General features: G+C 45.6%; 1 protein-coding gene across 1 annotated transcript in view; it reads right to left on the bottom strand.

The window, feature by feature from the left end:
• The window catches only part of MYO1E (myosin IE), a 92,947-nt gene extending 78,722 nt beyond the window's left edge, over positions 1 to 14,225 (bottom strand). The window contains 1 exon segment of the mRNA XM_055808054.1: positions 13,908 to 14,225. Within this exon segment, the coding sequence (XP_055664029.1) occupies positions 13,908 to 13,910 (3 nt within the window). The 5' untranslated portion in view covers positions 13,911 to 14,225.
• Between the last annotated feature and the right edge of the window lie 254 nt (positions 14,226 to 14,479).

The raw sequence follows: 14,479 nt of genomic DNA, 5'->3' as shown, positions 1-14,479 counted from the left end.
GTTTGCTGAAAGTTCAGGATGTAGAAGACAACTGCAGAAGCCAAGAGGTAAGACCACAGAGTTGGGCAAAGTATTTCAAAGTCACACAGCTGATCAATGGAAATGAGGACAAGGACAGGTTTCCTGTACAAGGTTAGAAATCAGAGAAGATGTTAGACTGAACTAATTTCATCAGCAATACTGAAGGCTTATAAACAGATGGAAAGAGTACTAAAGGTAGAACTGAAAGAGTAGAATTTCCCATTGAAACTGGAAGCAGCCTGCCTGGATCAGACTAGGCTCCCACCACCTTGCCAACCTGGACCATCCCACCACTCCCTCAGATTTATTCCCCTTATTCTTTTTTCCATTTGAGAAAGCAGCATCTGTGACTCAGCCTATTGCGGACCAAGTCATACTTCCATCACAGAGGGCATGATGTAGTTTGGATACATTTTCTGTCAAAACCAGTTGAGCATTCCTCACACACTATAGATTATTTAGGCTCCTAGGAGAGCTCCACAACACAGAGACCGTGGCAGCTGTTAGGAGTATACCCCTCATATATATTCCCCAGTAATTCCTTATTAAAATAGCACCAGAACAAGACAACATTCACAGACAGAGTCATCACAGAGGCTCTGCATAGCTTTGGTACTTCAGTGAGGTTCTCACACACTGTCACACCAGAGACTGGAAGACAGGAAAAAGAATAAAGGGGTAAATAGTATGTTTTATTACAGCTAAAAAACCCACAGAACAACATAAAAGCACTCCTCCACCTGCCACTTCTAATACTTAGATGTCCTGACTTGCCCCAACTTAAAAAAAATTTCAAAAAATTGAGTAGGTTTACTTCTTGACTATATTCCCCTTGACTATATAAAAATACCAAGAACAAAAAATAAATTATTAGGCATCTCATTGAGATATCATGGGGGAGGGAAAAAAAAAAAGGGTTCATTTAAATGAGGCAGACTTATACTCACTGCAAGAGTTTCAATTGGTCAAGAACAATTGCAAAACAAGCCCTAAAAGGACATATTTAGCTACAGAACTTAAAAAACATTCTTCATTGTTCACTATATCCTGTTACCAGCTTGAACATAATTTTAGCTACTGAATTGGTGCTTTTTTGTTTTGGCAATCAGATGATAGTAACTTCCCCTTTGTTTTTTCTTTTCCTGTTTGTACACCTGCACTCTCCAGGAGCAAACAGCAACAGGATTAGTATTTTATAGTTAGCCTACTACTCTCCATCTGTAAAGAGCAGAAGACAAAATACTTTAAGCTGGGGGTGGGGTGGGGGTGTTTAGCCAGGATGGACCAGAAGACACAAAAAAGCCCACAATCAACCGACCTTGACTTCTAACTTTAAGATCTAATTGTAGTCCCCAGGTAAAATAATTTTGAAATAAAAATGGATATTCTTCCAAAACACTGCCTGCTTCAGATGTAAAATTCACAACTGCAGCCACCTCACAACTACAGGCAGTCAACATCCCAATTACTGACTCGGCACTTATTTTGAAGTGCAGGCTAGGAGGAACTCCCCAAAGTCTTCAGTCCGTTCTAGAACGGCAGTTACCACTGGTATTTCTGATTTGAAAAAAAGACTCTTTTTTCTCATACTAAGTTAGGAGCTTTTTAACTGTTCTTGAGTATGAGATCCAGCACAAACCACCACAGGCAGGTTACAACGGAACTGATGGGAGCAGTTCAGCCTGCTTTGTCCTTGCAATCCCAGGCTAGGGTCCAGCCGCACTCAGCACAAAGAAAAATCCTACTATATAGTAGAAGGACAAGATTGCTAACTGCTTGTTCAATTTTAAATGTATTCCAGTCTGAGAAAAGACCCATGTATTGGACAAGTCAAGCGAAAAAATTACCTAATGGCCTCAGGTGCAAAAATGCCTCAGCCTGTATCATTAAGAAATTATCCAAACAAAAGAAACCCTGATTTCAGTAGGTGAACGCTCTCGAGGTGTGTCAGACTAAATAGCTATTCATGACTAATTCATTAATTGTGGTAACAACATGCCTCTCCATTACATCCAAACTACTACCTTCAGAACAGATTCATCAGAACATCCTCAGTGACGGCAAAAGATTATGAGGCATCTGGCCATATGCTTAAGGGTACAGGCTGTACTGTCAGTGCAGCCCAAATAAACTTGCTTCAGCACCTGTCATCTTTCACACCGTCAAGGCTGTTTGCAGAATAAACAGCTCTTAAATTTCTTTCCACAAAAGAAAATTTCAGGACTGGGAAAAAAGTTGTTTAAGTCTTATAAACTTAGCCTATGTCATTGAAACAGGTATTTAGGATTTTGGATTGCATTATGCTCTTCTGGCTGGGTTTCATGCATTCCTTTCTTATCCAGAATTGGAAGCTTTGAGCTCTGTCAAGACTGTATCCATAATGGTTCAATTTTGGGCAGTCTGATCCATGCAGCTAAACTTTATATTTAGTCTGACTGCAATTCTTAAGAACAAGAAGAGGTCAAGCTCAGGACTTTTAACTGAAGATCAAAATCTGCTGTCACAGAATTGCTTTGTATTTTTATCGGTGAATTGCACGGGAGCAGGTAAGCCAGCTATTTCAGCAGGGAGTAAATTTTTAGTGATTACAATGCTTTTCTGAAGTACACTGTATTTGCTTCCTTCAAAAAGCCTTTATTAGTGACTGTTTAAGAAAGCAGGTTTAGGGTTTGGAACACAAGCCCATCCAAGTACAGGTCTCAAGAAAAAAAAAACCAAACATCAAGGAGCAAGCTAGGAGGTGCCACTGACATTCTTTCCTCTTCCACTATCAGCAATTAAAGGCTGAGTGTTCATTTCACTGGAAGTACTTTGTAGCCTCCACTAATTCCAGTTCTTAGTAGTGGTGCATTATAAATTAAGATGTATAGACAAATGGAAGTTCTGCTGTAGAATGACTTGTAACTATGTAAAGACAAGCTTTTATTATTAGTTGCAGGCCCACTTACCTTAACCCACCCCGTTAGTGCCACCCAACTGCTTAACATCACTGCAACTCCACGTAGAAAACTGCACTGTACACAGCTACAAAGAAAATAGAACCAATGTGACCCTGCCAAGATTAAACCATGGTTTGAGGCAGGTCAGATTGTCCAGAAACACCCTACCACCCCCCTCAGTGAGGAAGAATGTTCATTTTCATGGTCTAGACCACCACCAAACATGGGAGCAAGCAGCCGCTGTTCCGCTCCCCCTCAAGTGTTCCTAGAATGAACCAAGAATAAAAACACAAAGTAAACTACAGGAAGAAACCACAGCTGGTCATGAACTTACTCTGCACATCGACATCGGGTCTCTGTGGACTGGGTGTGCTGGTATGTCAGGCATTAGGAGCCCTGGAACCAGAATTCCTTTTTATCACCAGAAAAGCTTTAAAGAACAGCACTCATGGGAACAGCTTCCAGACCGACTGAGCAGTCAGCTGGGTAACGGACACTAGAACTGGAAAACCAAGTATGCGTTTCAGTGTTAAAACTGTCAGTTAACAATTGCACCATCTACGTGAAATAATTAATCCGTTCTCTGCTGCTGTGGGCTGCTCAAGTTTAACCAACTTGTAGCCTCACGTGAGGCTTGCACACTTCATTAGTTATTCCTGAGACTGAGGCCAAGGTCCGTGGAGGCTGGAGCACATTCTGTGCAGAATACACACCTGTGTCTCTGAAGGCAGCTTTAAGCTAGTACAGATCAGTCTCCATTACTGTATGTACCTTTTTAAACAACAGAACCCATTTCAGTTGTATCAAAAGTTTCATTAACCACAGAGCATCACACATGCTGATTTAACTGTTATTTCAAGCAAATATCAAACCGGGCAAATTCTTATTTTCTTCAGTACACCAGGTCTAGTCCTTCACTGCCATGCAGGTATAAATTATTATATAGTGTCCACAACTGTCACTCTTGCCTTACAGCAAATACCTAAGCTGCTGAAGAAACCAGACTTGGTTGCTAGAAACAGGTATTCAACACAGATCTCAAGTTCCACATATTGGGTACGCAGGCACCTCCAGTCCTCCTCCACTTGGTTAGGCACGCTCCTCATACAACTCGCTCCGCTGAAGACCTGTCCCTACCCCCTCACCTGAAAACAATCGTGCCTTGAACACTGTGGTTGCAACCCAACACTGACATAACACAAGTGAGAAAAAGTAAAATAGCAAAAGCAGCGGCCTCTCCTGCAATGAGGTCATTCCCCTTCCCACCCACCCCAACCCTGCTTTAAACACAACTCAAGTTTTTGCTCATTAAAGGCCAAATCTCAAATCAGACCTCTGTAGACATCAGCAGTGGCACAACAGGACCTCTGTTTGCTACCAGCAACATTCAAGTTCACCTTTTTCCCCTGTGTAAAGCCTAATTCATCTTTAAAAACCCCGTAACTGATAGCATAGCCTGCATAAGTTGCTCCAACTCCAAGAGCAAAGCCTGTTTGCCAACACCTGTTCCTACGGCCGAGGATCACCACCCAACAGGACGTGGGTCCTTACAGGAGTCCGTAAGGTGTCTCCTGCAGGGACTCTGCCTTCCACCGCTGCCCAGCGGGATGTGACACTGGCCATCAAACGTGAGCCCTGAGGGGCCTGCAGAGTCACATCACTTAGCTGGGAGAAAAATGTCCCTCCTGACACACACACAGAGTGTGCTAGCGCGACCCCTTACTAACGCAGCTAGCAAATGTGGGCTTTAAGCGTCCGTAATTAGGAACTCCCGGCTACAGGAAGAGATGCTTTGCAAAGCCAACAGCCGCTGCAGAGCAATAAACGGCTAACAGTTCAGATACGCTTCAGGAGAGATCTACACACGTTGCCACAGAGGTCTCCACAGGTTTCAGCTACTGCCCTTCCACTGGGACCAGGTGATTCCAAAAAGTCACCTTACCCCAGGCTGTTCAGGTCTTGCAGGTTACACAACGAACAGCCAGGATACCCTCAAAACATCCAAATTGCCCTACCCTGAGAAGTTATTTTTACTTTTCCACTGCAAAGACCAGAATATTTTTGTAGGAATCTTTGGTTTGCCGAATCTAGCAATTAACAACCAATATAGTAGCTCCCAGCGTATATTTAAAGTTGAGGGGAAGCACTGAAAAAGGTTTTGGAGGCTACCAACAATACAGCATCAGGTCCTGGAAACACAACTGTGCATAAGGAACAGGTTTTAACTGAAAAAAAATAAATCTAGCTGAAGTAATTCTGTTCTTATTGGGACTATTGCATTTTAATTGGTGAAGTCAAGTACTTGTTTTCATGGATTAAAGCAGTTCAGAATTCTGGAACTAATCAAGTTTACACAAGAACAGTGTCAGCAGGATGTTACATGGTATAGAAGCTATACGTAAAAAACATACTTTGTAATATATCAGTTTCCACAGCACCCAAATTTTTAATTCAAATTACAGTAGGAAAGGTATCAGAAGTTTCCTGACAAAGGTACGGTGTCAATCTAACTTGCTTCCATAAAAACTGTACTAATTCTGACAAAAATCAACAAAAAATTACAGAATTAAATATGACACAAGTCCATACAATGATGGACTCCTGTGACTCATTAGTCTTTTCCCCCTAGATGGTCACATCCTGTCACTAGTTCGTTCAAACACATGATCTATATTTAGATAACAATTTCTAAGTGCCAATAGCAAGATAGCAGAAACAATTATGCAAAATCCCTGTTTCACTGGCTTTACCAGAAGATACTGTAGAATTATTTATTAACTCAAACTATGCAGACAGCTAGTGTTCAGAAAGCAAGGATGGGTGGTTTTGCAGCTTTATATCCTTTCTGCAATTAATCTCTCCAAATTTGAAATCCCTCAATTTAAGTATCTGTGCTAGAAGTATGACTGGTTTTCAAGTACTGTTACACTTTTGCATGTTTCCCTTTAAGTACATAGTGATTACAGTTGGGGGTGCTGTACAGGAAAACAGATTCTTTCAAGATTGATAAACAGACAAATCAAGTTCTTCCCAAACACTGAAACAAAAACCAAATACTCCAACTCAAAAAGTACGCACATGCTTTTGAGTACCACAAAATGACCTTTAAGATCGGGTTTAATGAAAGCACTCCTTCAATATGCCTCAAGAACACAGCTTGCACTTGGCAAATGAAGTATTTTCCAGTTCAGATACTAAGACATCTGCAATAAAAGTCAAAAACCTGAACAATCAAAAGTGCATGCCCGAACCACCACAACAGCTCAAAGCCCAACACCTAACATCATACTAGTGCTGTACACATATACATCTTAACAATACCTAGACAAACTTTGGTCCTTGGAATCTTCCAACTAACTCCCCAGACCAGTATTATTTTCATAACAAACAAGCTGTCAGAGTGTACAGGAGTCAAAACCCGAAGGACTTCAAAATATGTTTCAAATTATATTTGAAATATAATTCAAATATACAAGTACAAAATTCAAATACAGTTTGTATCAACATCTTCCTTTACAAAGTTGGGATTAGCATAGGGTTAAGAGTTACTGCAAAAACAACTTTGGAAGCACTTAGGCATTTGTGCAGACTTGTACCCTCCAAGGCGGGGGGGGGGGGGGGGGGGGGGGGGGGGCAGGGGAGAAAAACAAAACAAGATGAGACAAATTCCTGACTACTACTTGGCACTGCGAATGTATTACTGACAAAAGGTCCCAACCTGCATCTTTCCATATTTCTGCTATTATCAATATACAACTCAAAGCACAGGAAAAGACATAAATCGCTGCAAAAAGATAACAGCATGCACTGGTAAACTGTCTAGAATTTAAAGCCTCACAAACGTTGTGGAATGTCAGATTGAAAACAGAAGACCAACCCATGGGCAGGATCAAACATCTGGCAGCATGCTATTTCATAAGACACAAGCATGAAAGATTTTAAATCTTTCTGTGTAAAGGACATTTGACATGTTTTATGAAGGCCATCAGGCTGCACTGTTCAGACCTGAATATGACTTCAGCAGTTAAATTAGACAAGGCTGACCGAGAACTGGTTACAGACTCAGGCTCAGCTGACGAAGGTGATTCAGTGAGTGGTTGTGAGCTGGCAAGGGAAAAAAAACCTCACTTCCTGCACAGGGACAAGTGCAGCTAGTCCTGTCTGAGGGATGCCAACAAAACCCTCTCATTTAAACTTCAGATTGCTGAACAAAGCATCAAAATAGCTTCTAGAAGCACATGCTTTTGCATAAACCCTTTTGTTCCCCCCCCCCCCTTTTTGTTTATGAAATAGGCTAAAGAGAGATCTATCATCATATCATCCCAAGAGCATAAAGCCCTTGCCTTCTGCATTGCTCCCCCGACAGCCAGAAGTGGCTTTCACCCAGAGACACTTCTGGCAGCTGCAGAAGGCTCACCCAGATGCAGAGAGCCCAGCACCGGACCCATTCTATAGTCCCTTTTAACTTCTAGAACAGCACTGACCAGGAAGCACGCTGCAGATCTGCTAATGTCTGGCTTTAACTGTAAAGTTCACACTTAGTTGCTGAACTTAGCAAGTAATGTTAGTAGGTAATTCTTCATACTTAAGAGCACCTCCTAAGTATGCTTCCCAATGAGCATCGCTCTCTGACTCATGCCTCAATTATCAACACCGCTTTCCTTGTCAGCTCTCTCATAGGCTTTGTTTGAAAAAGTATTTTCAATTAAAAAAAATTAAATTCAGATTTTTTTTGTAGAAATACACTTTATAAATAAAATCCACCGACAGTTTTAAAGCCAATTAAATGCTGCTGTGGCTTTGGAGAAAGATCCTTGATCATGCCCACCCTCCTAGGCTACTTATATTAAATAATCTTGAGCTTAGATGCACTTGCTGTTGTACAAGCAGTCAAATTCTGAATCTGTTTAGCCATTTACACATTCCTACAAAGCATATTTATTAAAAATAGGCAGAAAATACCTGTAAGGTTCAGTGTGTGGAAATGCTTTAGACAAAGAAACCTTTTCCTAACGCAGAGCACTGCCAGGAGATGACTGCACACCAGTTTTAGAGCAGTGAGGGCAGGCGAAGGGGAGGAAATGAGTAGGTGAATAGGAAAACCAGAAGATGAGGATGAATCAGCAGATGAGCGATAGCCTGTACTTCCTGGGCAGGACAGTGATGGCATCTCAGGAACGTGGGGGAAGGGAGCAGGAGACGAGGAAGCCTGAATTGCGCCCAGGAAGGTCTGACCGAAATACAGCTCCTCACACCCAAGCTCGGAGGCTAGGATTGCACAAGAGTCCTAACCATTAGGTGAGGTGGCTGTCTAAACAACTGGGCACAGTAAGAGACAGCTCTCGGTTCAGATCTGAAGATAGGGAGAAAGATTCTTGTTTACTTTCTGCCATGTTTCTCTGATATTTGTCAATATTTTTAGATCCACGTAGTAGAAATAGTAAGAGCCAGACAACATACAACAGCTAAGAGAGTCTTTCTGGCTACATTGGTTTCAAAAATTAGCAAGCAGCCCATACACCTGTAATACTACTCCCCATACAAGCTGTAAAAAAAAAAAAAAAAAAAACAAAAAAACACAAAACAGACAGTTCCACAGGAGTAACAGGAACACTGGCCATCTGCTAGTGGCTAGCTTCAACCAGAAAGACTCCTCGGCTGACAATAATATAGCAAGGAAATTATGACCTCCAGCAGATGAGAAAATGTGTAAGAGAACAGTTAATATGATTTTCCCCAAAAGGTTCAGCATTTCACGCTGATGTGAGCTTTTGTTGCTCATACTTGAGGCGAGACTTTAGATTGTACAAAGTGGCTTCATTCAAAAAATTAAAAATAGTGCAAGCCAACCCTTTCTTGCCAAAGCCTACACCTGGGAATCTCTGTGTTTGCAGAGGGACTGAACTGTTTTCCAAATCTTTATTTTTGTAAAACAGACACACGTATACATGTGCTCTTCCCAGTTCTGAGAACTGCTTTTTGATTTTACTCCTTTTAGTCTTGCACGGTTAACTCCCAGAACAAAACCTGTTTTAATTAGGTGCAAACACCCCAGCGTAGCTCTTAATGCCTTCCAGTAGCCACACACCATCTTGACCTAGAATCCAGCTTCCTAAAAAGGCAGACTGAAGTATTGCATTACAACAGCATTTTAGGAAATTGCAAAGGAAAGCAGACCAATCGGTCATTTATAAGCCGTGTATTGTGGCAACAACCAGAACCCGAGGGTAAGCAAAAAACGAACAACTTTCTGGCCAGCCCCAGACCAGTACCTGCCAGCAGAAGCACAGCTATCCACGTGAGAACTCTTCGTGCCACCGCAGCAAGCGCACCCCTAGGGTCACCCAGGGTCCCTGGCAGAGCAAGCGTAAGAGCTAGGAGGTTAGTAGGAAAGATGACCTCTTACTTTTTTGCTCCCTTCCTCATCAGATGCAGCAGCTAAAACTAATTAGGCTGTATTGATATAAAGGATTCTTCTGTAGCTCTGAAGATGTTTATTTCCATGTTCTCTACACATTAGTAATACGCCTACTGTATTAAAAGGCATTAGAACACACAGGCATTTCTGACTCCCTGAAACTGGGAATAGAGAAGTAAAACCCCTTTATTCTTTGCTATAACTTGGATGGAGCAGCGTATGACCATTTAGACCAATGTCACTTTCCCCCCTCCCCTAAAACTGGGAAGAGATCAAACTGGTATTTATGAAGGAAAAATATTTCAAGTTATTACAAAAGGAGCCAAGAAGACTTCTCTGAAGAGATGTACAATGCCTTAGTGTTTCAAGCAAGGAAGCATACTTTCCATGTTAAGTTGAGACTATTACTAAGATTTTGCTGAGAACTCAGCAAAAGCTTGACAACATTTCACTGGCTGGCTATCACAAAGGCTCTAAAAGGCTTGGTTTAACTTCCCACATGGCACGTACACAGCAATGCTTTAAAACAAGGCACTAAGACTGGGGCAAGTTATCCCTTCAAATTAAGAGAAAGTGGCTGCAGACAGTTTAGTTAAACTACTACCGGCATTGTCACCCCATTTCCTTCACAACAAGCTAGTTATGTATGGAGAGGGGGGAAAAAAAAGCAATTCTGGAAGGCAAAAGATATTATGAGAAAAATACCTAAGATGGTACATACATACACCATCAGGTTCTGTTTTCAGCTGCAAAAGCTGCATTTGGGCAACATCCTGCATACGTTAGCATTTTCTGAAAATGTGCTCTAACATACACAACACATCCACAAACCATTCTAGAGGTCTAAATCGGAAAGAAACAGAGACAAGCACGCACGCAACGTAAACCTAAACAAAGCACATCGAGTATGAATCATTAGCTTTACTATTGAACATGCTACTGTTTTATTATACTTTATGTTTCAGCCAGACAGAAACACCATACAGCTGGAAGATTTTTCCGTTAATGTACCTCTAGCCATAATGCGAAGCACATGCTGTTACCCTCTCCACTACTACACATTTGGCAGAGAGCAAGGCTGAGCTTACGCTACTGTCTGCAGCACCAGGCAAACGCACCCTTCAAAATCACAATCATCTATGTATTGCTTGTGACTTCCTTGCAGGTAAAAAAACCCTCAAGATACAAGGTCCCATCTTACATCACGCATTAGCTATTCCTGGACCAAAACCAGACAGCTAGCAAGTCCTTTCAGGCCAATTGAGTCATCTTCATTTTTGCAGACTTTCACAGGCAATACATGTAAACAAGACATCCCCAGCATCCTACTGGATTGGGCTATAAATATCTGGCTTCTACTGATGTCAAGCTATGTTGACCTGCTATAAAATGATTCCTTTTAAGAACCAACCTTCCGTCTTTGTTGAAAAGGTAGAAACAGGAAGACACCAAATGCACCCCGGTAAAAATGCACATACTGACCACAGTGCTACAGAAAAGCGCTTAGCACTGAAGTGTTGGTTAAAGGCAACATATGAACACCTTTTTTTTTTTTTTTTAAACATAAGTGAATCAGACAACCCTGGCTTGCTCGACAATTTTTGAGTTAATCCAGATACTACTAAACCTGCTTGCTCTTGCAGCCTTCCTTTCACACTCTCCCCAGCAAAGTGGTACAAAACTTCAGCAGAAGTAATCCAGAACACATCATGCAAAAGCAGGCAAAGTTGATCACTGATGGGTTGTTGTTGGAGTATTTAATTGGGTTTGTGTTTTGGTCAGGTTTTTCTTGTTTGGTTTTTTTAAAGTGTGGTAGCAGTTTATGCCTAATCAACAAGCATAATACTGTTTCTAAATGTTTTACCCATAAGAGGGAAAGCCAGCTGAGAGTACTCAGGGGAACAACCTTTCCCTGAAGGCTACAAAGCTACTTAAGTGAAAGGTTCAAGATGATGTTGTCGCCTTAATGTGACAAGATTACTTTTGTCACCTGATACAGATACTCTATCCAACTCCAGATAAGATCCCCCAATGCACCTCCATGAACTACCTCTGAAGGTCCAAACTCACAGTATAAAAGCAAAAGTTGCTTAGAGTTCACCTGACCTTACTTCAACCAAGTTTCAGCTTATTTGCACTGAGGGGTTTCCTGAACATCAAGGATCCAGCCCTTCACTGGAGCAGGACTAGTTTGCACTAACAAAATACACATTTTTGAAGACTTGTAAATTGCAGCTAAGCTATTCCAGGCTCTAGTTCATTTTTAATTCAAAAAATTTCAAGAGGAAAATGTCAACAGTTGCCACCTGTTCCTTAGAGCTGTCAGCTTTAATGCAGTTTTGCCCCACTGTTGCTCATTCCCACCTTGTACTGTAGCACAGAGCCATGAAGCAGCTCCCTCTGAAACCTATTCGCGTGTGTGTGGATCTCCTCCTGAAACCACACTGTTAACTGGCTGTAGACATCCATCTGGATTAAAAATAAACCAGCAAAAAAGTGCACACGTATCGCCAGGTTGCACAGCACTGCACCACCTTGCCAGCAGACCCGAGGGGGGCAATGCACCAAGGCACAAAGGCTAGGAACATGTTTACACCAGCATCACCTTTGCTTGCCCTGCTGCACCGGGCTGCCCCAGAAGCACGAAACAACTACAACCCATGTCAGCAGTAACGCAGCTCCCCGCGCTGCAGGCCCTGTCAGAACATGAAAAGGTCACTCTAAGGTCTATGGAGACAATGTGGCAGAAAAGACTTAATTTAGACAACACAAAGCACTCCTGTGACATTTTGCTTCCTCCTCCCCGCCCCCCCCCCCGAAATCAAAGTTGTCAAGACAAAAATAAAGGAAATAACATGAGCTTTTTTATACAGCACAGAGAATGAGTATAACATTTCAGGATATTAACAGCATGATTCATGTTTGTAAGCAGTCATTGTAAGTCCTGCCAGGCAATCCCTCTGCCAACTTCCTAAGCTACAAAATACTACCTCCTAATAATTACCAAACAATTGTTTGGGCATAGTCCTTTGAAAAAGCAGTACTTTTAAAAACAATCTTTTCCGGTTTTGTTGTAATCACCACTTATGGACAATCTTAAAAAAAATGCAGTTCACGTTAGCTTGGGATCTCACAGCAAAGAGATTAATTCAAGACTATTTCAGTATCGAATTAAAAGCTGGAGCGTAACTGCCTGAGCAGTTCCCTGAAAGGGGCATACTTGTGGAAGAAACTGGTTCTCCTACTTTGATCAAGTAAAACTCATTGAGTACGTTATGAGTTACATGTGTTCGCAAGAACTGTATCTTGATTAAAACCTTTTATTAAAAGGGAATTAACAGATCCAGAGGTCCACAACGGATCGACTAGCAGACCCACAGACCCCACAGTGTTACTAACAGGCAGAATCGCTGAAGGACCCGCACCAAGGTGCTCCAGCCCCATTTCGCATCCTGCAGCCCAGGCAGGGAGTGCCACCTCATCCCCGCCAGGACGTGGCTGTGCCAGGTGCCTGTGACCCAGCACCGGCGAGCAAAGGTTGGGGCTGAAGAGCTGATGGGAACCACCTGGCTGCACAGCCACCTCCCAGGGAACGCAGGGACCTGCCTCACCCACAGCAGCACTGTGGTGGTGTCACTGTCCCCACCCGTGACAGAAACGTTAGCTTCCCGACCTTTATCGACGGCAAGGACCGTGCTCAGCACCAGCGTATCCATGCACGGGGGCACTGGCCGCAGCAAGCCAAGGCGCAGGGAGCCTGGCAGCAGCACCAGGAGCGAGGGGCCCGAGCCAGCGCCCTGCCTAAGCGGGCACAGCGCCACGCGCACCGGCACCGGGCTGGCCAGCCCCGGACACAACGGGAGCTAAGCCCTAGCAGGAGTAAAGCCGATGCTCTCCAAGCGTCTCAACTCTCAGATCTTCACTATCCTGCTTTTACCCAAGTCACCCATTAGGCAGCGTTCTGAGGTTACGGACTTTAACCTGGTTTATTACCACCTGGGACGGTTCGCCGAGTTCTCGTGTAACAGGCAGCCGTGACCGCCACCTGGATGGCTTCAGCTGAGAGCTGTTATCAATCATCCGGCGCCAATCGGTAACGACAAACGCGGCTCAGCGGCTGGACCCCAGCTGCCCCCAGCCCGGCACCGGCCGGTTGTGCCGGCACCGCGTGTCCCCGCCCGCCGCGGCAGTGCCCGGGCCGGGAGCCGCCGAGGGGCCGCGTCACCTGTTGTTCGGCGCCGCCGCCGCGTTACCTCCCCGCGGGGCTCCCCCCGCCCGGGGCCGCCGGCGCACGGAGCCTCCCCAGGCTGGCGGGAGGCGGGCGGACTGGCACCGCACCGCCGGCCCTGCCGCTCCCCCTGCCCCAGCCCCGCGACGGGACGGGCGGCCCCGCTGCCCCGGGACGCGGCTGAGGAGCGCGGCCGCCCTGCCCCGGCCGCGGCACCTCCGCGGGTCCGGCAGCACCCGGCACGGCACGGCCCCGCTCACCGCCGGCCCCCCCAGCCCCCCCGGCCGAGCCCCGCGCCTACCATCGCGGCCACCGCTGCCCGCCGCTCCGCCAGACGCGCCGGCGCCCCGGGACGGGCGGGCGGGACGGGGGGGGAGGGGGGGAGGCAGGGCGCGAGCCCGCCCTCCCGCGCGCGCAGCTGGCCGCCGGGGCGGGGCGCGAGGCGCAGCAGCCCCGCGGGGGCGGGGCGGGCCGCGAGCGCGGGGCCCCGCGCCGGCGGGGGAAGGATAAAGGAGCGCGGCGGCGGCGCGAGCTGCCCCGTACCGGCCGCGCGGGCGATGTGTCCATAAATGGAGCGAACTCGCCGCGGCGCAGCCAATCGCCGCGCGCAGCCGGGACGTCATTCCCTGAGGGAATCCCGGCGCCGCCTCGCGCTCCGGTCCGGCCGCCCCTGCCTGCCGCCGCGCCCCGGCCCGTCCTTTCCCCCCCCCGCGCCGGGACGCGCGCCCCGCCGCCAGCCTGGCCTGTGCCCGGGGCTCCGCGCCACGGTACGGGGCGGGCCGGGCCGGGCCGGGCCGTGCTCTCCGCGAAGCCGCGTTAGCAGTACCCCTGGCGCGCGCCGCTGGAAGCGCCACGGAACCCCGGCGCTCCCAG

The sequence above is a fragment of the Falco peregrinus genome, chromosome 1 (genome assembly GCF_023634155.1).
Source record: "Falco peregrinus isolate bFalPer1 chromosome 1, bFalPer1.pri, whole genome shotgun sequence".
In the NCBI taxonomy this organism is placed as follows: Eukaryota; Metazoa; Chordata; class Aves; order Falconiformes; family Falconidae; genus Falco; species Falco peregrinus.
This window is presented reverse-complemented; position numbering and strand designations above follow the sequence as displayed.